General features: G+C 60.1%; 1 protein-coding gene across 1 annotated transcript in view; it reads right to left on the bottom strand.

Moving 5' to 3' along the window:
* Positions 1 to 25,415, bottom strand: part of LOC105882838 (NACHT, LRR and PYD domains-containing protein 5) — a 95,803-nt gene that overhangs the window by 25,351 nt on the left and 45,037 nt on the right. Inside the window, exons 11-12 of the mRNA XM_075993455.1 lie at positions 24,018 to 24,188; positions 15,672 to 15,842 (exon numbers count right to left, since the gene is read on the bottom strand). Coding sequence (XP_075849570.1) covers positions 15,672 to 15,842; positions 24,018 to 24,188 — 342 coding nt within the window. The remainder of the gene's footprint in view (positions 1 to 15,671; positions 15,843 to 24,017; positions 24,189 to 25,415) is intronic.

Genomic DNA, 25,415 nt, shown 5'->3' with positions numbered 1-25,415 from the left:
CTGCGTGTCGCACAGCCACCTCCTCCTCCTGGTTCTCACATTCACTGCGTGTCGCACAGCCACCTCCTCCTCCCGGTTCTCACGTTCATTGCGTGTCACACAGCCACCTCCTCCTCCCGGTTCTCACGTTCACTGCGTGTCGCACACCCACCTCCTCCTCCCGGTTCTCACGTTCACTGCGTGTCGCACACCCACCTCCTCCTCCCGGTTCTCACGTTCACTGCGTGTCGCACAGCCACCTCCTCCTCCCGGTTCTCACGTTCACTGCGTGTCACACAGCCCCCTCCTCCTCCCGGTTCTCACGTTCACTGCGTGTCGCACAGCCACCTCCTCCTCCTGGTTCTCACGTTCACTGCGTGTCGCACAGCCACCTCCTCCTCCCGGTTCTCACGTTCACTGCGTGTCGCACAGCCACATCCTCCTCCCGGTTCTCACGTTCACTGCGTGTCACACAGCCCCCTCCTCCTCCCGGTTCTCACGTTCACTGCGTGTCGCACAGCCACCTCCTCCTCCTGGTTCTCAAGTTCACTGCGTGTCACACAGCCCCCTCCTCCTCCCGGTTCTCACGTTCACTGCGTGTCGCACAGCCACCTCCTCCTCCTGGTTCTCACGTTCACTGCGTGTCGCACAGCCACCTCCTCCTCCTGGTTCTCACGTTCACTGCGTGTCACACACCCACCTCCTCCTCCCGGTTCTCACGTTCACTGTGTGTCACACAGCCACCTCCTCCTCCTGGTTCTCACGTTCACTGCGTGTCGCACAGCCACCTCCTCCTCCCGGTTCTCACGTTCACTGCGTGTCACAGAGCCACCTCCTCCTCCCGGTTCTCACGTTCACTGCGTGTCCCACAGCCACCTCCTCCTCCCGGTTCTCATGTTCACTGCGTGTCCCACAGACACCTCCTCCTCCTGGTTCTCACGTTCACTGCGTGTCCCACAGCCCCCTCCTCCTCCTGGTTCTCACGTTCACTGTGTGTCACACAGCCACCACCTCCTCCTGGTTCTCACGTTCACTGTGTGTCACACACCCACCACCTCCTCACGGTTCTCACGTTCACTGTGTGTCACACAGCCACCTCCTCCTCCAGGTTCTCACGTTCACTGCGTGTCACACAGCCACCTCCTCCTCTTGGTTCTCACGTTCACTGCGTGTCACACAGCCACCTCCTCCTCCCGGTTCTCATGTTCACTGCGTGTCACACAGCCACCTCCTCCTCCCGGTTCTCACGTTCACTGCGTGTCACACAGCCACCTCCTCCTCCCGGTTCTCACGTTCACTGCGTGTCACACAGCCACCTCCTCCTCTTGGTTCTCACGTTCACTGCGTGTCGCACAGCCATTACCTCCTCCTGGTTCTCACGTTCACTGCGTGTCACACAGCCACCTCCTCCTCCCGGTTCTCACGTTCACTGCGTGTCGCACACCCACCTCCTCCTCCCGGTTCTCACGTTCACTGCGTGTCGCACACCCACCTCCTCCTCCCGGTTCTCACGTTCACTGCGTGTCACACAGCCACCTCCTCCTCCTGGTTCTCACGTTCACTGCGTGTCACACACCCACCTCCTCCTCCCGGTTCTCACGTTCACTGCGTGTCACACAGCCACCTCCTCCTCCCGGTTCTCACGTTCACTGTGTGTCACACACCCACCTCCTCCTCCCGGTTCTCACGCTCTCTGCGTGTCACACACCCACCACCTCCTCCCGGTTCTCACGTTCACTGCGTGTCACACAGCCACCTCCTCCTCCTGGTTATCACGTTCACGGCGTGTCACACAGCCACCTCCTCCTCCCGGTTCTCACGTTCACTGCGTGTCACACACCCACCTCCTCCTCCCGGTTCTCACGTTCACTGCGTGTCACACAGCCACCTCCTCCTCCCGGTTCTCACGTTCACTGCGTGTCACAGAGCCACCTCCTCCTCCCGGTTCTCACGTTCACTGCGTGTCGTACAGCCACCTCCTCCTCCCGGTTCTCACGTTCACTGTGTGTCACACAGCCACCTCCTCCTCCTGGTTCTCACGTTCACTGCGTGTCGCACAGCCACCTCCTCCTCCCGGTTCTCACGTTCACTGCGTGTCACACAGCCACCTCCTCCTCCCGGTTCTCACGTTCACTGGGTGTCACAGAGCCACCTCCTCCTCCCGGTTCTCACGTTCACTGCGTGTCACACAGCCACCTCCTCCTCCCGGTTCTCACGTTCACTGCGTGTCACACAGCCACCTCCTCCTCCTGGTTCTCACGTTCACTGCGTGTCACACACCCACCTCCTCCTCCTGGTTCTCACGTTCACTGCGTGTCACACAGCCACCTCCTCCTCCTGGTTCTCATGTTCACTGCGTGTCACACAGCCACCTCCTCCTCCCGGTTCTCACGTTCACTGCGTGTCACACAGCCCCCTCCTCCTCCCGGTTCTCACGTTCACTGCTTGTCACACAGCCACCTCCTCCTCCCGGTTCTCACGTTCACTGCGTGTCACACAGCCACCTCCTCCTCCCGGTTCTCACGTTCACTGCGTGTCACACAGCCCCCTCCTCTTCCCGGTTCTCACGTTCACTGCGTGTCACACAGCCACCTCCTCCTCCCGGTTCTCACGTTCACTGCGTGTCACACAGCCACCTCCTCCTCCCGGTTCTCACGTTCACTGCGTGTCGCACAGCCACCTCCTCCTCCTGGTTCTCACATTCACTGCGTGTCACACAGCCACCTCCTCCTCCTGGTTCACACGTTCACGGCGTGTCGCACAGCCACCTCCTCCTCCTGGTTCTCACATTCACTGCGTGTCGCACAGCCACCTCCTCCTCCCGGTTCTCACGTTCATTGCGTGTCACACAGCCACCTCCTCCTCCCGGTTCTCACGTTCACTGCGTGTCGCACACCCACCTCCTCCTCCCGGTTCTCACGTTCACTGCGTGTCGCACACCCACCTCCTCCTCCCGGTTCTCACGTTCACTGCGTGTCACACAGCCACCTCCTCCTCCTGGTTCTCACGTTCACTGCGTGTCACACACCCACCTCCTCCTCCCGGTTCTCACGTTCACTGCGTGTCACACAGCCACCTCCTCCTCCCGGTTCTCACGTTCACTGTGTGTCACACACCCACCTCCTCCTCCCGGTTCTCACGTTCACTGCGTGTCACACAGCCACCTCCTCCTCCCGGTTCTCACGCTCTCTGCGTGTCACACACCCACCACCTCCTCCCGGTTCTCACGTTCACTGCGTGTCACACAGCCACCTCCTCCTCCCGGTTATCACGTTCACGGCGTGTCACACAGCCACCTCCTCCTCCCGGTTCTCACGTTCACTGCGTGTCACACACCCACCTCCTCCTCCCGGTTCTCACGTTCACTGCGTGTCACACAGCCACCACCTCCTCCCGGTTATCACGTTCACTGCGTGTCACACAGCCACCTCCTCCTCCCGGTTCTCACGTTCACTGCGTGTCACACAGCCACCTCCTCCTCCCGGTTCTCACGTTCACTGCGTGTCACACAGCCACCTCCTCCTCCCGGTTCTCACGTTCACTGCGTGTCACACAGCCACCACCTCCTCCCGGTTCTCACGTTCACTGCGTGTCACACAGCCACCTCCTCCTCCCGGTTCTCACGTTCACTGCGTGTCACACAGCCACCTCCTCCTCCCGGTTCTCACGTTCACTGCGTGTCACACACCCACCTCCTCCTCCCGGTTCTCACGTTCACTGCGTGTCACACACCCACCTCCTCCTCCCGGTTCTCACGTTCACTGCGTGTCACACACCCACCTCCTCCTCCCGTTTATCACGTTCACTGCGTGTCACACACCCACCTTCTCCTCCCGGTTCTCACGTTCACTGCGTGTCACACAGCCACCTCCTCCTCCTGGTTCTCACGTTCACTGCGTGTCACACAGCCGCTACCTCCTCCTGGTTCTCACGTTCACTGCGTGTCACACAGCCACCTCCTCCTCCCGGTTCTCACGTTCACTGCGTGTCACACACCCACCTCCTCCTCCCGGTTCTCACGTTCACTGCGTGTCACACAGCCCCCTCCTCCTCCCGGTTCTCACGTTCACTGCGTGTCGCACAGCCACCTCCTCCTCCTGGTTCTCACGTTCACTGCGTGTCACACAGCCCCCTCCTCCTCCCGGTTCTACGTTCACTGCGTGTCGCACAGCCACCTCCTCCTCCCGGTTCTCACGTTCACTGCGTGTCACACAGCCCCCTCCTCCTCCCGGTTCTCACGTTCACTGCGTGTCGCACAGCCACCTCCTCCTCCTGGTTCTCACGTTCACTGCGTGTCGCACAGCCACCTCCTCCTCCTGGTTCTCACGTTCACTGCGTGTCGCACAGCCACCTCCTCCTCCCGGTTCTCACGTTCACTGCGTGTCACACAGCCACCTCCTCCTCCCGGTTCTCACGTTCACTGCGTGTCCCACAGCCACCTCCTCCTCCCGGTTCTCATGTTCACTGCGTGTCCCACAGCCACCTCCTCCTCCTGGTTCTCACGTTCACTGCGTGTCCCACAGCCCCCTCCTCCTCCTGGTTCTCACGTTCACTGTGTGTCACACAGCCACCACCTCCTCCTGGTTCTCACGTTCACTGTGTGTCACACACCCACCACCTCCTCCTGGTTCTCAGGTTCACTGCGTGTCACACAGCCACCTCCTCCTCCTGGTTCTCACGTTCACTGTGTGTCACACAGCCACCACCTCCTCCTGGTTCTCACGTTCACTGTGTGTCACACACCCACCACCTCCTCCTGGTTCTCACGTTCACTGCGTGTCACACAGCCCCCTCCTCCTCCCGGTTCTCACGTTCACTGCGTGTCACACAGCCACCTCCTCCTCCTGGTTCTCACGTTCACTGTGTGTCACACACCCACCACCTCCTCCTGGTTCTCAGGTTCACTGCGTGTCACACAGCCACCTCCTCCTCCCGGTTCTCACGTTCACTGCGTGTCACACAGCCACCTCCTCCTCTTGGTTCTCACGTTCACTGCGTGTCACACAGCCACCTCCTCCTCCCGGTTCTCACGTTCACTGCGTGTCACACAGCCACCTCCTCCTCCCGGTTCTCACGTTCACTGCGTGTCACACAGCCACCTCCTCCTCCCGGTTCTCACGTTCACTGCGTGTCACAAAGCCACCTCCTCCTCTTGGTTCTCACGTTCACTGCGTGTCGCACAGCCATTACCTCCTCCTGGTTCTCACGTTCACTGCGTGTCACACAGCCCCCTCCTCCTCCCGGTTCTCACGTTCACTGCGTGTCACACAGCCACCTCCTCCTCCCGGTTCTCACGTTCACTGTGTGTCACACAGCCACCTCCTCCTCCCGGTTCTCACGTTCACTGCGTGTCGCACAGCCACCTCCTCCTCCCGGTTCTCACGTTCACTGCGTGTCACACAGCCACCTCCTCCTCCCGGTTCTCACGTTCACTGCGTGTCCCACAGCCACCTCCTCCTCCTGGTTCTCACGTTCACTGCGTGTCCCACAGCCACCTCCTCCTCCCGGTTCTCACGTTCACTGCGTGTCACACACCCACCACCTCCTCCTGGTTCTCACGTTCACTGCGTGTCACACAGCCACCTCCTCCTCCCGGTTCTCACATTCACTGTGTGTCACACACCCACCACCTCCTCCTGGTTCTCACGTTCACTGCGTGTCACACAGCCACCTCCTCCTCCTGGTTCTCACGTTCACTGCGTGTCGCACAGCCACCTCCTCCTCCTGGTTCTCACGTTCACTGCGTGTCACACACCCACCTCCTCCTCCCGGTTCTCACGTTCACTGCGTGTCGCACAGCCACCTCCTCCTCCCTGTTCTCACGTTCACTGCGTGTCACACAGCCACCTCCTCCTCCCGGTTCTCACGTTCACTGCGTGTCGCACAGCCACCTCCTCCTCCCGGTTCTCACGTTCACTGTGTGTCACACACCCACCTCCTCCTCCCGGTTCTCACGTTCACTGTGTGTCACACAGCCACCTCCTCCTCCTGGTACTCACGTTCACTGTGTGTCACACAGCCACCTCCTCCTCCCGGTTCTCACGTTCACTGCGTGTCACACAGCCAACTCCTCCTCCTGGTTCTCACGTTCACTGCGTGTCGCACAGCCACCTCCTCCTCCCGGTTCTCACTTTCACTGCGTGTCACACACCCACCTCCTCCTCCCGGTTCTCACTTTCACTGCGTGTCGCACAGCCACCTCCTCCTCCCGGTTCTCACGTTCACTGCGTGTCACACAGCCACCTCCTCCTCCTGGTTCTCACGTTCACTGCGTGTCACACACCCACCTCCTCCTCCCGGTTCTCACTTTCACTGCGTGTCGCACACCCACCTCCTCCTCCCGGTTCTCACGTTCACTGCGTGTCACACAGCCACCTCCTCCTCCCGGTTCTCACGTTCACTGCGTGTCACACACCCACCTCCTCCTCCCGGTTCTGACTTTCACTGCGTGTCGCACAGCCACCTCCTCCTCCCGGTTCTCACGTTCACTGCGTGTCACACAGCCCCCTCCTCCTCCTGGTTCTCACATTCACTGCGTGTCGCACAGCCACCTCCTCCTCCCGGTTCTCACGTTCACTGCGTGTCACACAGCCACCTCCTCCTCCCGGTTCTCACGTTCACTGCGTTTCGCACAGCCACCTCCTCCTCCCGGTTCTCACGTTCACTGCGTGTCACACAGCCACCTCCTCCTCCCGGTTCTCACGTTCACTGCGTGTCCCACAGCCCCCTCCTCCTCCTGGTTCTCACATTCACTGCGTGTCACACAGCCACCTCCTCCTCCTGGTTCTCACGTTCACTGCGTGTCACAGAGCCACCTCCTCCTCCTGGTTCTCACGTTCACTGCGTGTCACACACCCACCTCCTCCTCCTGGTTCTCACGTTCACTGCGTGTCACACACCCACCTCCTCCTCCCGGTTCTCACGTTCACTGCGTGTCACACAGCCACCTCCTCCTCCCGTTTCTCACGTTCACTGCGTGTCACACAGCCCCCTCCTCCTCCCGGTTCTCACGTTCACTGTGTGTCACACAGCCCCCTCCTCCTCCCGGTTCTCACGTTCACTGCGTGTCACACACCCACCTCCTCCTCCCGGTTCTCACGTTCACTGTGTGTCCCACAGCCCCCTCCTCCTCCTGGTTCTCACGTTCACTGCGTGTCCCACAGCCCCCTCCTCCTCCTGGTTCTCACGTTCACTGCGTGTCGCACAGCCACCTCCTCCTCCTGGTTCTCACGTTCACTGCGTGTCGCACAGCCACCTCCTCCTCCCGGTTCTCACATTCACTGCGTGTCCCACACCCACCTCCTCCTCCCGGTTCTCACGTTCACTGCGTGTCACACACCCACCTCCTCCTCCCGGTTCTCACGTTCACTGCGTGTCGCACAGCCACCTCCTCCTCCCGGTTCTCACGTTCACTGCGTGTCACACAGCCACCTCCTCCTCCTGGTTCTCACGTTCACTGCGTGTCACACACCCACCTCCTCCTCCCGGTTCTCACGTTCACTGCGTGTCACACAGCCACCTCCTCCTCCCGGTTCTCACGTTCACTGCGTGTCACACAGCCCCCTCCTCCTCCCGGTTCTCACGTTCACTGTGTGTCACACAGCTCCCTCCTCCTCCTGGTTCTCACAGTCACTGTGTGTCACACAGCCACCTCCTCCTCCCGGTTCTCACGTTCACTGCGTGTCCCACAGCCACCTCCTCCTCCTGGTTCTCACGTTCACTGCGTGTCACACAGCCACCTCCTCCTCCCGGTTCTCACATTCACTGTGTGTCACACACCCACCACCTCCTCCTGGTTCTCACGTTCACTGCGTGTCACACAGCCCCCTCCTCCTCCTGGTTCTCACGTTCACTGTGTGTCACACAGCCACCTCCTCCTCCCGGTTCTCACGTTCACTGTGTGTCACACACCCACCTCCTCCTCCCGGTTCTCACGTTCACTGCGTGTCACACAGCCACCTCCTCCTCCCGGTTCTCACGTTCACTGCGTGTCACACACCCACCTCCTCCTCCCGGTTCTCACATTCACTGCGTGTCACACAGCCACCTCCTCCTCCTGGTTCTCACGTTCACTGTGTGTCGCACAGCCACCTCCTCCTCCTGGTTCTCACGTTCACTGCGTGTCACACACCCACCTCCTCCTCCCGGTTCTCACATTCACTGCGTGTCACACACCCACCTCCTCCTCCCGGTTCTCACGTTCACTGCGTGTCACACAGCCACCTCCTCCTCCCGGTTCTCACGTTCACTGCGTGTCACACACCCACCTCCTCCTCCCGGTTCTCACGTTCACTGTGTGTCACACACCCACCTCCTCCTTCTGGTTCTCACGTTCACTGCGTGTCACACAGCCACCTCCTCCTCCCGGTTCTCACGTTCACTGCGTGTCACACAGCCACTACCTCCTCCCGGTTCTCACGTTCACTGCGTGTCACACAGCCACCTCCTCCTCCCGGTTCTCACGTTCACTGCGTGTCCCACAGCCACCTCCTCCTCCCGGTTCTCACGTTCACTGCGTGTCACACAGCCACCTCCTCCTCCCGGTTCTCACGTTCACTGCGTATCACACAGCCACCTCCTCCTCCCGGTTCTCACGTTCACTGCGTGTCACACAGCCACCTCCTCCTCCTGGTTCTCACGTTCACTGCGTGTCGCACAGCCACCTCCTCCTCCTGGTTCTCACGTTCACTGCGTGTCCCACAGCCACCTCCTCCTCCCGGTTCTCACGTTCACTGCGTGTCACACACCCACCTCCTCCTCCCGGTTCTCACGTTCACTGCGTGTCGCACAGCCACCTCCTCCTCCCGGTTCTCACGTTCACTGCGTGTCACACAGCCACCTCCTCCTCCCGGTTCTCACGTTCACTGCGTGTCACACAGCCACCTCCTCCTCCCGGTTCTCACGTTCACTGCGTGTCGCAGAGCCACCTCCTCCCGGTTCTCACGTTCACTGCGTGTCACACACCCACCTCCTCCTCCCGGTTCTCAAGTTCACTGTGTGTCACACACCCACCACCTCCTCCCGGTTCTCACGTTCACTGTGTGTCACACACCCACCTCCTCCTCCCGGTTCTCACGTTCACTGCGTGTCACACAGCCACCTCCTCCTCCCGGTTCTCACGTTCACTGCGTGTCACACACCCACCTCCTCCTCCCGGTTCTCACGTTCACTGCGTGTCACACAGCCACCTCCTCCTCCCGGTTCTCACGTTCACTGCGTGTCACACACCCACCTCCTCCTCCCGGTTCTCACGTTCACTGCGTGTCACACAGCCACCTCCTCCTCCTGGTTCTCAAGTTCACTGCGTGTCCCACAGCCACCTCCTCCTCCCGGTTCTCAAGTTCACTGTGTGTCACACAGCCCCCTCCTTTTCCCGGTTCTCACGTTCACTGCGTGTCACACAGCCACCTCCTCCTCCCGGTTCTCAAGTTCACTGTGTGTCACACAGCCCCCTCCTCCTCCCGGTTCTCACGTTCACTGCGTGTCACACAGCCACCTCCTCCTCCTGGTTCTCACGTTCACTGCGTGTCACACAGCCACCTCCTCCTCCTGGTTCTCACGTTCACTGCGTGTCGCACAGCCACCTCCTCCTCCCGGTTCTCACGTTCACTGCGTGTCACACACCCACCTCCTCCTCCTGGTTCTCACGTTCACTGTGTGTCACACACCCACCTCCTCCTCCCGGTTCTCACGTTCACTGCGTGTCACACACCCACCTCCTCCTCCTGGTTCTCACGTTCACTGTGTGTCACACACCCACCTCCTCCTCCCGGTTCTCACGTTCACTGCGTGTCACACACCCACCTCCTCCTCCTGGTTCTCACGTTCACTGTGTGTCACACAGCCACCTCCTCCTCCCGGTTCTCAAGTTCACTGCGTGTCGCAGAGCCACCTCCTCCCGGTTCTCACGTTCACTGCGTGTCACACAGCCACCTCCTCCTCCCGGTTCTCACGTTCACTGTGTGTCACACAGCCACCTCCTCCTCCCGGTTCTCAAGTTCACTGCGTGTCGCACAGTCACCTCCTCCTCCCGGTTCTCACGTTCACTGCGTGTCACACACCCACCTCCTCCTCCCGGTTCTCACGTTCACTGCGTGTCACACAGCCACCTCCTCCTCCCGGTTCTCACATTCACTGCGTGTCACACAGCCACCTCCTCCTCCTGGTTCTCACATTCACTGCGTGTCACACAGCCACCTCCTCCTCCCGGTTCTCACGTTCACTGCGTGTCACACAGCCCCCTCCTCCTCCCGGTTCTCACGTTCACTGCGTGTCACACAGCCACCTCCTCCTCCTGGTTCTCACGTTCACTGTGTGTCACACACCCACCTCCTCCTCCCGGTTCTCTCGTTCACTGCGTGTCACACAGCCACCTCCTCCTCCTGGTTCTCACATTCACTGCGTGTCACACACCCACCTCCTCCTCCCGGTTCTCACGTTCACTGTGTGTCACACAGCCACCTCCTCCTCCCGGTTCTCACATTCACTGCGTGTCACACAGCCCCCTCCTCCTCCTGGTTCTCACGTTCACTGCGTGTCACACAGCCACCTCCTCCTCCCGGTTCTCACGTTCACTGTGTGTCACACAGCCACCTCCTCCTCCTGGTTCTCACGTTCACTGCGTGTCACACAGCCACCTCCTCCTCCCGGTTCTCACGTTCACTGCGTGTCACACAGCCACCTCCTCCTCCCGGTTCTCACGTTCACTGCGTGTCACACAGCCACCTCCTCCTCCCGGTTCTCACGTTCACTGCGTGTCACACAGCCACCTCCTCCTCCCGGTTCTCACGTTCACTGCGTGTCACACAGCCCCCTCCTCCTCCTGGTTCTCACGTTCACTGCGTGTCCCACAGCCACCTCCTCCTCCCGGTTCTCACGTTCACTGCGTGTCACACAGCCACCTCCTCCTCCTGGTTCTCACGTTCACTGCGTGTCACACAGCCACCACCTCCTCCCGGTTCTCACGTTCACTGCGTATCACACAGCCCCCTCCTCCTCCTGGTTCTCACGTTCACTGCGTGTCACACAGCCCCCTCCTCCTCCTGGTTCTCACGTTCACTGCGTGTCCCACAGCCACCTCCTCCTCCCGGTTCTCACGTTCACTGCGTATCACACAGCCCCCTCCTCCTCCCGGTTCTCACGTTCACTGCGTGTCACACAGCCACCTCCTCCTCCTGGTTCTCACGTTCACTGCGTGTCGCACAGCCACCTCCTCCTCTGGGTTCTCACGTTCACTGCGTGTCACACACCCACCTCCTCCTCCCGGTTCTCACGTTCACTGCGTGTCGCACAGCCACCTCCTCCTCCCGGTTCTCACATTCACTGCGTGTCACACAGCCACCTCCTTCTCCCGGTTCTCACGTTCACTGCGTGTCACACAGCCACCTCCTCCTCCTGGTTCTCACATTCACTGCGTGTCACACAGCCACCTCCTCCTCCTGGTTCTCACGTTCACTGTGTGTCACACAGCCACCTCCTCCTCCCGGTTCTCACGTTCACTGCGTGTCACACAGCCACCTCCTCCTCCCGGTTCTCACGTTCACTGCGTGTCACAAAGCCACCTCCTCCTCCCGGTTCTCACGTTCACTGCGTGTCACACAGCCACCTCCTCCTCCCGGTTCTCACGTTCACTGCGTGTCGCAGAGCCACCTCCTCCCGGTTCTCACGTTCACTGCGTGTCACACAGCCACCTCCTCCTCCCGGTTCTCACGTTCACTGTGTGTCACACACCCACCTCCTCCTCCCGGTTCTCAAGTTCACTGTGTGTCACACACCCACCACCTCCTCCCGGTTCTCACGTTCACTGTGTGTCACACACCCACCTCCTCCTCCCGGTTCTCACGTTCACTGCGTGTCACACAGCCACCTCCTCCTCCCGGTTCTCACGTTCACTGCGTGTCACACAGCCACCTCCTCCTCCCGGTTCTCACATTCACTGCGTGTCACACACCCACCTCCTCCTCCCGGTTCTCACGTTCACTGTGTGTCACACAGCCACCTCCTCCTCCTGGTACTCACGTTCACTGTGTGTCACACAGCCACCTCCTCCTCCCGGTTCTCACGTTCACTGCGTGTCACACAGCCACCTCCTCCTCCTGGTTCTCACGTTCACTGCGTGTCACACAGCCACCTCCTCCTCCCGGTTCTCACTTTCACTGCGTGTCACACACCCACCTCCTCCTCCCGGTTCTCACTTTCACTGCGTGTCGCACAGCCACCTCCTCCTCCCGGTTCTCACGTTCACTGCGTGTCACACAGCCACCTCCTCCTCCTGGTTCTCACGTTCACTGCGTGTCGCACAGCCACCTCCTCCTCCCGGTTCTCACGTTCACTGCGTGTCACACACCCACCTCCTCCTCCCGGTTCTCACTTTCACTGCGTGTCGCACAGCCACCTCCTCCTCCCGGTTCTCACGTTCACTGCGTGTCACACAGCCACCTCCTCCTCCCGGTTCTCACGTTCACTGCGTGTCACACACCCACCTCCTCCTCCCGGTTCTCACTTTCACTGCGTGTCGCACACCCACCTCCTCCTCCCGGTTCTCACGTTCACTGCGTGTCACACAGCCACCTCCTCCTCCTGGTTCTCACGTTCACTGCGTGTCGCACAGCCACCTCCTCCTCCCGGTTCTCACGTTCACTGCGTGTCACACACCCACCTCCTCCTCCCGGTTCTCACTTTCACTGCGTGTCGCACAGTCACCTCCTCCTCCCGGTTCTCACGTTCACTGCGTGTCACACAGCCCCCTCCTCCTCCTGGTTCTCACATTCACTGCGTGTCGCACAGCCACCTCCTCCTCCCGGTTCTCACGTTCACTGCGTGTCACACAGCCACCTCCTCCTCCCGGTTCTCACGTTCACTGCGTGTCGCACAGCCACCTCCTCCTCCCGGTTCTCACGTTCACTGCGTGTCCCACAGCCCCCTCCTCCTCCTGGTTCTCACATTCACTGCGTGTCACACAGCCACCTCCTCCTCCTGGTTCTCACGTTCACTGCGTGTCACACACCCACCTCCTCCTCCTGGTTCTCACGTTCACTGCGTGTCACACACCCACCTCCTCCTCCCGGTTCTCACGTTCACTGCGTGTCACACAGCCACCTCCTCCTCCCGGTTCTCACGTTCACTGCGTGTCACACAGCCCCCTCCTCCTCCCGGTTCTCACGTTCACTGCGTGTCACACACCCACCTCCTCCTCCCGGTTCTCACGTTCACTGTGTGTCCCACAGCCCCCTCCTCCTCCCGGTTCTCACGTTCACTGCGTGTCCCACAGCCCCCTCCTCCTCCTGGTTCTCACATTCACTGCGTGTCACACACCCACCTCCTCCTCCTGGTTCTCACGTTCACTGCGTGTCGCACAGCCACCTCCTCCTCCCGGTTCTCACGTTCACTGCGTGTCCCACAGCCCCCTCCTCCTCCTGGTTCTCACATTCACTGCGTGTCACACAGCCACCTCCTCCTCCTGGTTCTCACGTTCACTGCGTGTCACACACCCACCTCCTCCTCCCGGTTCTCACGTTCACTGCGTGTCGCACAGCCACCTCCTCCTCCCGGTTCTCACGTTCACTGCGTGTCACACACCCACCTCCTCCTCCTGGTTCTCACGTTCACTGCGTGTCACAGAGCCACCTCCTCCTCCTGGTTCTCACGTTCACTGCGTGTCACACACCCACCTCCTCCTCCTGGTTCTCACGTTCACTGCGTGTCACACAGCCACCTCCTCCTCCTGGTTCTCACGTTCACTGCGTGTCACACAGCCACCTCCTCCTCCCGGTTCTCACGTTCACTGCGTGTCACACAGCCACCTCCTCCTCCCGGTTCTCATGTTCACTGCGTGTCACACAGCCACCTCCTCCTCCCGGTTCTCACGTTCACTGTGTGTCACACAGCCCCCTCCTCCTCCCGGTTCTCACGTTCACTGCGTGTCCCACAGCCACCACCTCCTCCCGGTTCTCACGTTCACTGCGTGTCGCACAGCCACCTCCTCCTCCCGGTTCTCACATTCACTGCGTGTTCCACAGCCACCTCCTCCTCCCGGTTCTCACGTTCACTGCGTGTCACACACCCACCTCCTCCTCCCGGTTCTCACGTTCACTGCGTGTCGCACAGCCACCACCTCCTGGCTCCCAACAATCTCGGCTTCCCACGAGGAACTTGCGCCCCCCAACCGCTGTTGCTGTCCCTGCCCCTCTGCAGCCCCATGGGGCTGTGTACTCTGGACGTTTCATGGGGACGGACTCGTGGAGCCCGTGACCTGTGCCTGTCTGTCCTGGCTGCAGCCCGCCTCTGCTTGGCTCCTCCCATCCTGAGTGGCGCCCCCGTGTGGACAGACGGCGCTCTGCCTGTTCACTCACACACCCCCTCGTGGCAGGGTGGCTGGATTTCACTTTTTGCATATTGTGAACACACACACATTTGCACTTGACTGTCCCTTCACCGTTCTTCGGGACATCTACGTAAGTGTGGAATTGTAATTGTCTCATCAACCTCGTCTTCTGTCACTGCTCCTTCCCTCGCTCCGGCCGGCGGCTCTGGGAGTCTTTGCCCTCGAATCCCTCAGACAGAAAAGGGCCTGCCTGGTCTTCAGGCAGCTGCCTTGCTCTCCAGGACTCGGGTCAAATACCTGTTTCTTAGTGAGAACTCTGACCGCGCGATCTAAAGCCATCCTGCATTGATCATGCCCTCATACTATTTAGTTTCTTTCTGAGTACTTACCACCTGTGGTTATGCTAAAGGTAAGTTTTTAGTTGTGATAAAATATATAACATAAAATTGACTATCTTTACCATTTTTCTGGGGGAGGGACAGCATCTCTCTTTTTCTCCCACGTTGGCAATCATAGCTCACTGTAACTTTGAATTCCTGGGCTCAAGGGTACCCTCCTCTGTCAGCCTCCTGAGTAGCTGGGACTGCAGGCACACCTGGCCAATTTAATTTTTTATAGAGACAGGGTTTTGCTATGTTGCCCAGCCTGGTCTATGAATTCCTGGGCTCCAGTGATCTTCCTGTCTTGCCCTCTCAAAGTATTGAGATTACAGGTGTGAGCCACCACACCTGGCCACTAACGGTGATTAAGTGTATAGTTCAGTAGTGTTAATTACAGTCACGTGTTGTGCAGCCATCACCACCATTCATCTGTGAAACTAACACTCTGTACTCACTAAACAGCAATCCCCTAATCCCTCCCCCCATCCCCTGGAAACTGCCATTCTACTTTGTCTCTATGAATTTGACTATTGTAGGTACCTCATATACATGTGGAATTCACACAGTATATGCCTTTTTATGACTGGCTTATTTCACTTGGCATAATGACCCTCAAAGATCATATATATTGCAGCGTGTGTCATAATCTCCTTTCTTTTTAAGGCTGAATAAAATTCCATTATATGCATATACTACATTCAGTTTATTCATTTGTGCATGAACACCTGGTTGCTTTCACTTCCTGTCTGTCCACAGCCCCCAACCCACCCAAGAAAGCAAGCTCCATGGTACCAGGCACCCTGCCTCTATCTCCCAAACCCTGGTCTCCCCAGCACCCAGCAGTGCTCAGCACACAGTGGGCACTCGTTGGTTGTACAAAGATCTGGTTGCAAAGCCCCCCTCAGCTGCTCTCATAAACCGCTTCTCCACCAACTAACACGACCGTAAGAGAAGGTTTGCGTCTCCAAGGACAACTGCCTGGGACTTACCCAATTAACTGCAGATTGCAGATGGGGTGTGCAAAGGCTGAGCACAGCTTCACCATTCCTTCGGGACTGAAGCTGTTCTGCGCCAAGTTCAGACTGGTCAGGCTCTGGTTGCAGGTGAGGGTGGCGGAGAGCGCCTCGCAGCAGTCGGAGGTCAAACTACACGACTGCAACCTGCAGGGTCAGGACACCCAGAAAATGACCCCAAAGAGCAAGGATGGCACCTTTATTCGACCCAAATGAATTTCACCTCGATGTTTAAAAAAATTAAAAAAATAAAGTGGTAGGCTCCATCCCTAGAGTTTCTGGTTTAGGAATTTCCGGGGAGGGACTCACATATTTGCATTCCTAATGCATTCCCAGGTGACACCACTGCTCTTGGTTCTCACTTTGAGAGCTGGATGCCTCAAATTATGGTTGTGGAAAGAATGAAAGATAAAGGCTAAGAATGCTTGTAACAAAGGAATGCAACAAGGAATGTGGGGAAAGACTTGCTGAGAAAGTGACATTGTTTCTGAAACTCAAAGACAAGGAGAAGTAGGCTAGGAGAAGGGATATCCCACTGTATACACCGACGTGCAAAATTGCACCACCCCAGGCTGTGGACGGAGCGGAGGGGCACAGCTGAGAAACAAACCGACCGGACGCCAGAGCGCAGTCCGAGGCAGTGGTATGGAGCGAGGTTGGACATTTCAGGCCGTATTAAGGATTTAGGGTTTTATCTGAAGAGCAACAGAAAGCCAAGGGATGACATTACATGCAATAATGGCATTCTAGAGGAGTGTTCTGCTATTTTTGGAGATGTGTGTGGAGATATTTTCGGGGCAGAATGTCAAAAATACATAACTTGCTATGAAATAGTTGACCAGAGAGAAAACATACCGATGAGCATGTAAACTAGGTGGTGGACGTACAGGTTTAAGTGTCTTGGTTGTTTAGGGCTGTGCATTTTGCAATTCTCACGGCAGAGTGAGAAGCTGGGGAGAGGCAGCTCAAGCCGTTTCAGCCACCTGTAGCTGGGCGGCGCGATGGGACTGAACGGAGGCTCGCTTGCTTGCTTTTCAGTTTTGCTTCTAAAATAACGTCGAAGCATTTGTAGAGACAGAACACGCCCAGTAGGGAGGGCTGAGGATCTAGGCAAGGGGCAGGTAAACCAATGATGGTACAAGGTGCTGAACAGACAGGGGCTGCGAGAGTCCCAGAGGGGTGACATTAGTGACGGCAGGGACAGTACAAGGTGCTGCGCAGACAGGGGCTGTGAGAGTCCAGAGGGGTGACGTTAGTGACGGCAGGGACAGTACAAGGTGCTGCACAGATAAGCTGTGGGAGTCCAGAGGGGTGACGTTAGTGACGGCAGGGACAGTACAAGGTGCTGAACAGACGGGCAGTGGGAGTCCAGAGGGGTGACGTTAGTGACGGCAGGGACAGTACAAGGTGCTGCGCAGACAGGGGCTGTGAGAGTCCAGAGGGGTGACCTTAGTGATGGCAGGGACAGTACAAGGTGCTGCGCAGTCAGGGCTGTGGGAGTCCAGAGGGGTGACGTTATGACGGCAGGGACAGTACAAGGTGCTGCACAGACAGGGGCAGTGGGAGTCCAGAGGGGTGACGTTAGTGACGGCAGGGACAGTACAAATTGCTGCGCAGACAGGGGCTGTGAGAGTCCAGATGGGTGACGTTAGTGACGGTAGGGACAGTACAAGGTGCTGCGCAGACAGGGGCTGTGGGAGTCCAGAGGGGTGACGTCAGTGACGGCAGGGACAGTACAAGTTGCTGCACAGACAGGGCCGTGGCAGTCCAGAGGGGTGACGTTAGTGACGGCAGGGACAGTACAAGGTGCTGGGCAGACAGGGGCTGTGGGAGTCCAGAGGGGTGACGTTAGTGACGGCAGGGACAGTACAAGGTGCTGCACAGACAGGGGCTGTGGGAGTCCAGAGGGGTGACGTTAGTGACGGCAGGGACAGTACAAGTTGCTGCACAGACAGGGCCGTGGGAGTCCAGAGGGGTGACGTTAGTGACGGCAGGGACAGTACAAGGTGCTGGGCAGACAGGGGCTGTGGGAGTCCAGAGGGGTGACGTTAGTGACGGCAGGGACAGTACAAGGTGCTGCACAGACAGGGGCTGTGGGAGTCCAGAGGGGTGACGTTAGTGACGGCAGGGACAGTACAAGGTGCTGCACAGATAAGCTGTGGGAGTCCAGAGGGGTGACGTTAGTGACGGCAGGGACAGTACAAGGTGCTACACAGACAAGCTGTGGGAGTCCAGAGGGGTGACGTTAGTGACGGCAGGGACAGTACAAGGTGCTACACAGACAAGCTGTGGGAGTCCAGAGGGGTGACTTTATGACGGCAGGGACAGTACAAGGTGCTGCGCAGGCAGGCTGTGGGAGTCCAGAGGGGTGACGTTAGTGACGGCAGGGACAGTACTAGGTGCTGGGCAGACAGGGGCTGTGGGAGTCCAGAGGGGTGACGTTATGACGGCAGGGACAGTACTAGGTGCTGCACAGACAGGCTGTGGGAGTCCAGAGGGGTGACGTTAGTGACGGCAGGGACAGTACTAGGTGCTGCGCAGACAGGGGGCAGTGGGAGACCAGAGGGGTGACGTTAGTGACGGCAGGGACAGTACAAGGTGCTACACAGACAGGCTGTGGGAGTCCAGAGGGGTGACGTTAGTGACGGCAGGGACAGTACAAGGTGCTGCGCAGACAGGGGGCAGTGGGAGACCAGAGGGGTGACGTTATGACGGCAGGGACAGTACAAGGTGCTACACAGACAGGCTGTGGGAGTCCAGAGGGGTGACGTTAGTGACGGCAGGGACAGTACAAGGTGCTGCGCAGACAGGGGGCAGTGGGAGTCCAGAGGGGTGACGTTATGACGGCAGGGACAGTACAAGGTGCTACACAGACAGGCTGTGGGAGTCCAGAGGGGTGACGTTAGTGACGGCAGGGACAGTACAAGGTGCTACACAGACAGGCTGTGGGAGTCCAGAGGGGTGACGTTAGTGACGGCAGGGACAGTACAAGGTGCTACACAGACAGGCTGTGGGAGTCCAGAGGGGTGACGTTAGTGACGGCAGGGACAGTACAAGGTGCTGCGCAGTCAGGGCTGTGGGAGTCCAGAGGGGTGACGTTATGACGGCAGGGACAGTACAAGGTGCTGCACAGACAGGGGCAGTGGGAGTCCAGAGGGGTGACGTTAGTGACGGCAGGGACAGTACAAGTTGCTGCGCAGACAGGGGCTGTGAGAGTCCAGATGGGTGACGTTAGTGACGGTAGGGACAGTACAAGGTGCTGCGCAGACAGGGGCTGTGAGTCCAGAGGGGTGACGTTAGTGACGGCAGGGACAGTACAAGTTGCTGCACAGACAGGGCCGTGGGAGTCCAGAGGGGTGACGTTAGTGACGGCAGGGACAGTACAAGGTGCTGGGCAGACAGGGGCTGTGGGAGTCCAGAGGGGTGACGTTAGTGACGGCAGGGACAGTACAAGGTGCTGCACAGATAAGCTGTGGGAGTCCAGAGGGGTGACGTTAGTGACGGCAGGGACAGTACAAGGTGCTACACAGACAAGCTGTGGGAGTCCAGAGGGGTGACGTTAGTGACGGCAGGGACAGTACAAGGTGCTACACAGACAAGCTGTGGGAGTCCAGAGGGGTGACGTTAGTGACGGCAGGGACAGTACAAGGTGCTGCGCAGGCAGGCTGTGGGAGTCCAGAGGGGTGACGTTAGTGACGGCAGGGACAGTACTAGGTGCTGGGCAGACAGGGGCTGTGGGAGTCCAGAGGGGTGACGTTAGTGACGGCAGGGACAGTACAAGTTGCTGCGCAGACAGGGGCTGTGAGAGTCCAGATGGGTGACGTTAGTGACGGTAGGGACAGTACAAGGTGCTGCGCAGACAGGGGCTGTGGGAGTCCAGAGGGGTGACGTTAGTGACGGCAGGGACAGTACAAGTTGCTGCACAGACAGGGCCGTGGCAGTCCAGAGGGGTGACGTTAGTGACGGCAGGGACAGTACAAGGTGCTGGGCAGACAGGGGCTGTGGGAGTCCAGAGGGGTGACGTTAGTGACGGCAGGGACAGTACAAGGTGCTGCACAGACAGGGGCTGTGGGAGTCCAGAGGGGTGACGTTAGTGACGGCAGGGACAGTACAAGTTGCTGCACAGACAGGGCCGTGGGAGTCCAGAGGGGTGACGTTAGTGACGGCAGGGACAGTACAAGGTGCTGGGCAGACAGGGGCTGTGGGAGTCCAGAGGGGTGACGTTAGTGACGGCAGGGACAGTACAAGGTGCTGCACAGACAGGGGCTGTGGGAGTCCAGAGGGGTGACGTTAGTGACGGCAGGGACAGTACAAGGTGCTGCACAGATAAGCTGTGGGAGTCCAGAGGGGTGACGTTAGTGACGGCAGGGACAGTACAAGGTGCTACACAGACAAGCTGTGGGAGTCCAGAGGGGTGACGTTAGTGACGGCAGGGACAGTACAAGGTGCTACACAGACAAGCTGTGGGAGTCCAGAGGGGTGACTTTATGACGGCAGGGACAGTACAAGGTGCTGCGCAGGCAGGCTGTGGGAGTCCAGAGGGGTGACGTTAGTGACGGCAGGGACAGTACTAGGTGCTGGGCAGACAGGGGCTGTGGGAGTCCAGAGGGGTGACGTTATGACGGCAGGGACAGTACTAGGTGCTGCACAGACAGGCTGTGGGAGTCCAGAGGGGTGACGTTAGTGACGGCAGGGACAGTACTAGGTGCTGCACAGACAGGCTGTGGGAGTCCAGAGGGGTGACGTTAGTGACGGCAGGGACAGTACAAGGTGCTACACAGACAGGCTGTGGGAGTCCAGAGGGGTGACGTTAGTGACGGCAGGGACAGTACAAGGTGCTGCGCAGACAGGGGGCAGTGGGAGACCAGAGGGGTGACGTTATGACGGCAGGGACAGTACAAGGTGCTACACAGACAGGCTGTGGGAGTCCAGAGGGGTGACGTTAGTGACGGCAGGGACAGTACAAGGTGCTGCGCAGACAGGGGGCAGTGGGAGTCCAGAGGGGTGACGTTATGACGGCAGGGACAGTACAAGGTGCTACACAGACAGGCTGTGGGAGTCCAGAGGGGTGACGTTAGTGACGGCAGGGACAGTACAAGGTGCTACACAGACAGGCTGTGGGAGTCCAGAGGGGTGACGTTAGTGACGGCAGGGACAGTACAAGGTGCTACACAGACAGGCTGTGGGAGTCCAGAGGGGTGACGTTAGTGACGGCAGGGACAGTACAAGGTGCTGCGCAGTCAGGGCTGTGGGAGTCCAGAGGGGTGACGTTATGACGGCAGGGACAGTACAAGGTGCTGCACAGACAGGGGCAGTGGGAGTCCAGAGGGGTGACGTTAGTGACGGCAGGGACAGTACAAGTTGCTGCGCAGACAGGGGCTGTGAGAGTCCAGATGGGTGACGTTAGTGACGGTAGGGACAGTACAAGGTGCTGCGCAGACAGGGGCTGTGAGTCCAGAGGGGTGACGTTAGTGACGGCAGGGACAGTACAAGTTGCTGCACAGACAGGGCCGGGGGAGTCCAGAGGGGTGACGTTAGTGACGGCAGGGACAGTACAAGGTGCTGGGCAGACAGGGGCTGTGGGAGTCCAGAGGGGTGACGTTAGTGACGGCAGGGACAGTACAAGGTGCTGCACAGATAAGCTGTGGGAGTCCAGAGGGGTGACGTTAGTGACGGCAGGGACAGTACAAGGTGCTACACAGACAAGCTGTGGGAGTCCAGAGGGGTGACGTTAGTGACGGCAGGGACAGTACAAGGTGCTACACAGACAAGCTGTGGGAGTCCAGAGGGGTGACGTTAGTGACGGCAGGGACAGTACAAGGTGCTGCGCAGGCAGGCTGTGGGAGTCCAGAGGGGTGACGTTAGTGACGGCAGGGACAGTACTAGGTGCTGGGCAGACAGGGGCTGTGGGAGTCCAGAGGGGTGACGTTAGTGACGGCAGGGACAGTACTAGGTGCTGCACAGACAGGCTGTGGGAGTCCAGAGGGGTGACGTTAGTGACGGCAGGGACAGTACTAGGTGCTGCACAGACAGGCTGTGGGAGTCCAGAGGGGTGACGTTATGACGGCAGGGACAGTACAAGGTGCTACACAGACAGGCTGTGGGAGTCCAGAGGGGTGACGTTAGTGACGGCAGGGACAGTACTAGGTGCTACACAGACAGGCTGTGGGAGTCCAGAGGGGTGACGTTAGTGACGGCAGGGACAGTACAAGGTGCTGCGCAGACAGGGGGCAGTGGGAGACCAGAGGGGTGACGTTAGTGATGGCAGGGACAGTACAAGGTGCTGCGCAGACAGGGGGCAGTGGGAGTCCAGAGGGGTGACGTTAGTGACGGCAGGGACAGTACAAGGTGCTACACAGACAGGCTGTGGGAGTCCAGAGGGGTGACGTTAGTGACGGCAGGGACAGTACAAGGTGCTGCGCAGACAGGGGCAGTGGGAGACCAGAGGGGTGACGTTAGTGATGCAGGGACAGTACTAGGTGCTGCGCAGACAGGGGCAGTGGGAGTCCAGAGGGGTGACGTTAGTGATGCAGGGACAGTACAAGGTGCTGCGCAGACAGGGGCAGTGGGAGACCAGAGGGGTGACGTTAGTGATGCAGGGACAGTACAAGGTGCTGCGCAGACAGGGGCAGTGGGAGTCCAGAGGGGTGACGTTAGTGATGCAGGGACAGTACTAGGTGCTGCACAGACAAGGGCTGTGGGAGTCCAGAGGGGTGACGTTAGTGACGGCAGGGACAGTACAAGGTGCTGTGCAGACAGGCAGTGGGAGACCAGAGGGGTGACGTTAGTGACGGCAGGGACAGTACAAGGTGCTATGCAGACAGGGGCAGTGGGAGTCCAGAGGGGTGACGTTAGTGACGGCAGGGACAGTACAAGGTGCTGCGCAGACAGGGGCTGTGGGAGTCCAGAGGGGTGACGTTATGGCGGCAGGGACGCTTCCGTGGTGCAGAGGGGCATGCTGGCGCAGATGACAGTCGGCTTCGTGATGGAAAGCGTAGGGCTTTCCTGTAAATGGCTTCAGATTAATTCAAAGGGGCAGGGCCACTCGTACGTGCCAGGAAGAAGAAGGTGGGCCCCGAACGTCTCCAGAGGGTGTGGCCGTTTGAAGCCATGGTTTCAGGGAGTGGAAACAAGCTGGGAGGACGTGGCGCCGGGGAAGCAGCCGTACGTCAGTGAGGGCTGACCGCGCGAGCCACCGCACCTGCGTAGTTGTGCCCGGCCCCTCAGCCGCCTAGGAGGGAGGGGGAGGCGGCGCTCCGGCCTTGGAGGACTCGTGGGTGGCGCCGGGCAGAGCGCTGAGAGCAGACGGCACCTACAAGACTGGTAGAGATAGCAGAGCACGAAGCAAGAGAAACAGACAGAAGCTAGGGACGGGACGTGGCCCGTGGAGAGATGTGGGGGACACGGAACGTGGCCGGGAGCTTGGACCACGTGCGACTCAGAAGGAAATGGTCCTCAGAGCAGGCCCTGCGCCCACGACCTTCCCGGGTGTCGGGAGGCGCACGAGCCGCGCACGCGGGGTGCAGGGGCAGCACTTGGGGTGCAGGGGCAGCACTTGGGGTGCAGGGGCAGCACGCGGGGTGCACGGGCAGCACTCGGGGTGCACAGGCCGCGCACGCGGGGTGCAGGGGCAGCACTCGGCGCGTGGCAGCGAGCGTCGCCTTCTAGAGTAGTTCACAACACTGCGCAGCCACCGCCTCTGTCTAGTTCCAGAACATTCTGTCACCCCGAAAGGAAGCCCATACCCCTTAAGCTGTCCCTCCTCCGGCCCTGGCAACCCCTCATCTACTGTCTCCATGGATTGGACCATTCTGGATGTTTTCACAGAAACGGAGTCACGCACTATGTGACTCTGTGTCTGGCTTCTTCCCCTTAGCACCGCATTTTCAAGGGTCGGCCGTGTTGTCGCGTGTGCTCGCGCCATTCCTCTTTGTGGCTGAGCCACAGCCCAGCGTACGGGCCGGGTGATTCTGACGCTCAGTGCGGCTCGAGAACCGTCTGTGCAATCGCTGCTTCTGCCCCTCCCCCCACGGGCCGAACATGCCACCCTCACCACGCTGTGCCAGCCAGCACCACGCCCAGCACACGGGCTGTGCGACGAGGACCTGAGGGCTCTCTACTCCAGACCTCGCTCCCGCCCGGGCACCTGCTGTCCCGCTCCCGTCACACGCAGGCGTGGAGCTGGGACTCGTGCCCAGACCCGGCTCTGCCAGGGCGTGTCCCGCCTAGCGTGAGGGAGTCTCCAGAACGTCGACCTTGTCCAGGCAGCTTCACGCTCGGGACCCCGCCCCGCCCAGCCCTCGCAGGTGACCCCGCGGTTACCCGAGTCTCCTCAGAGCGCCCGTCCCGGGCCTCAGTCCTTCGCAGAGCGCCGCAACCCCACTGTCGCCCACGGCGTTGACGGCCAGGTCCAGACTCTTCAGGTGTTTGCTTCTCGCGACCACGCAGGACAGGTCCCTGCAGCAGGCGGCGGTGAGGCGGCACCCCACCAACCTGCGCACACGGCACCTGTGAGGCATGTGCTGCAGTGGGGCACGCCAGGACCGCTGACGGGGACTCCCCTGTCCCTCCCTGACCGGGGGACATCCCTGTCCCTCCCTGACCGGGGGACTCCCCTGGCCCTCCCTGACGGGGGGGCACCCCTGGCCCTCCCTGACGGGGGGACACCCCTGGCCCTCCCTGACGGGGGGACTCCCCTGGCCCTCCCTGACGGGGGGACTCCCCTGGCCCTCCCTGACGGGGGGACTCCCCTGGCCCTCCCTGACGGGGGGGCACCCCTGTCCCTCCCTGACCGGGGGGACACCCCTGTCCCTCCCTGACCGGGGGACACCCCTGTCCCTCCCTGACCGGGGGGACTCCCCTGGCCCTCCCTGACAAGGGGACACCCCTGGCCCTCCCTGACCGGGGGACTCCCCTGGCCCTCCCTGACCGGGGACTCCCCTGGCCCTCCCTGACCGGGGGACTCCCCTGGCCCTCCCTGACCGGGGGACTCCCCTGGCCCTCCCTGACCGGGGGACTCCCCTGGCCCTCCCTGACCGGGGGACACCCGTCCCTCCCTGACCGGGGACTCCCCTGGCCCTCCCTGACCGGGGGACTCCCCTGGCCCTCCCTGACCGGGGGACACCCCTGTCCCTCCCTGACCGGGGACTCCCCTGTCCCTCCCTGACCGGGGGACTCCCCTGGCCCTCCCTGACCGGGGACTCCCCTGGCCCTCCCTGACCGGGGGACTCCCCTGGCCCTCCCTGACCGGGGGACACCCGTCCCTCCCTGACCGGGGACTCCCCTGGCCCTCCCTGACCGGGGGACTCCCCTGGCCCTCCCTGACCGGGGGACACCCCTGTCCCTCCCTGACCGGGGGACTCCCCTGGCCCTCCCTGACCGGGGGACACCCCTGTCCCTCCCTGACCGGGGGACTCCCCTGGCCCTCCCTGACCGGGGGACTCCCCTGGCCCTCCCTGACCGAGGACACCCCTGTCCCTCCCTGACCGAGGACATCCCTGGCCCTCCCTGTGAGTCTCAGACTGCGTGGTATCTATTGGGTCAGGAAAGGGTGGTGGTGGAGGGCGGGGAAATGTTAGATGTGATGGATAGTATCTTCAGACAAAGAAACGAGCCCCCAGAGTTTGTTTCCCGCCTGGAGTTTGCGCCAAGATCTCCGACGGGAGGAAGAGAGGAACGCAGCGTGAGCGAGTGGAAGCTGCTCGGCCCTGGCCAAGCGGC

The sequence above is a fragment of the Microcebus murinus genome, chromosome 16 (genome assembly GCF_040939455.1).
Source record: "Microcebus murinus isolate Inina chromosome 16, M.murinus_Inina_mat1.0, whole genome shotgun sequence".
Lineage (NCBI taxonomy): Eukaryota > Metazoa > Chordata > Mammalia > Primates > Cheirogaleidae > Microcebus > Microcebus murinus.
Note: the sequence above shows the minus strand (reverse complement) of the source record. Positions and strands in the feature narration are given on the sequence as shown.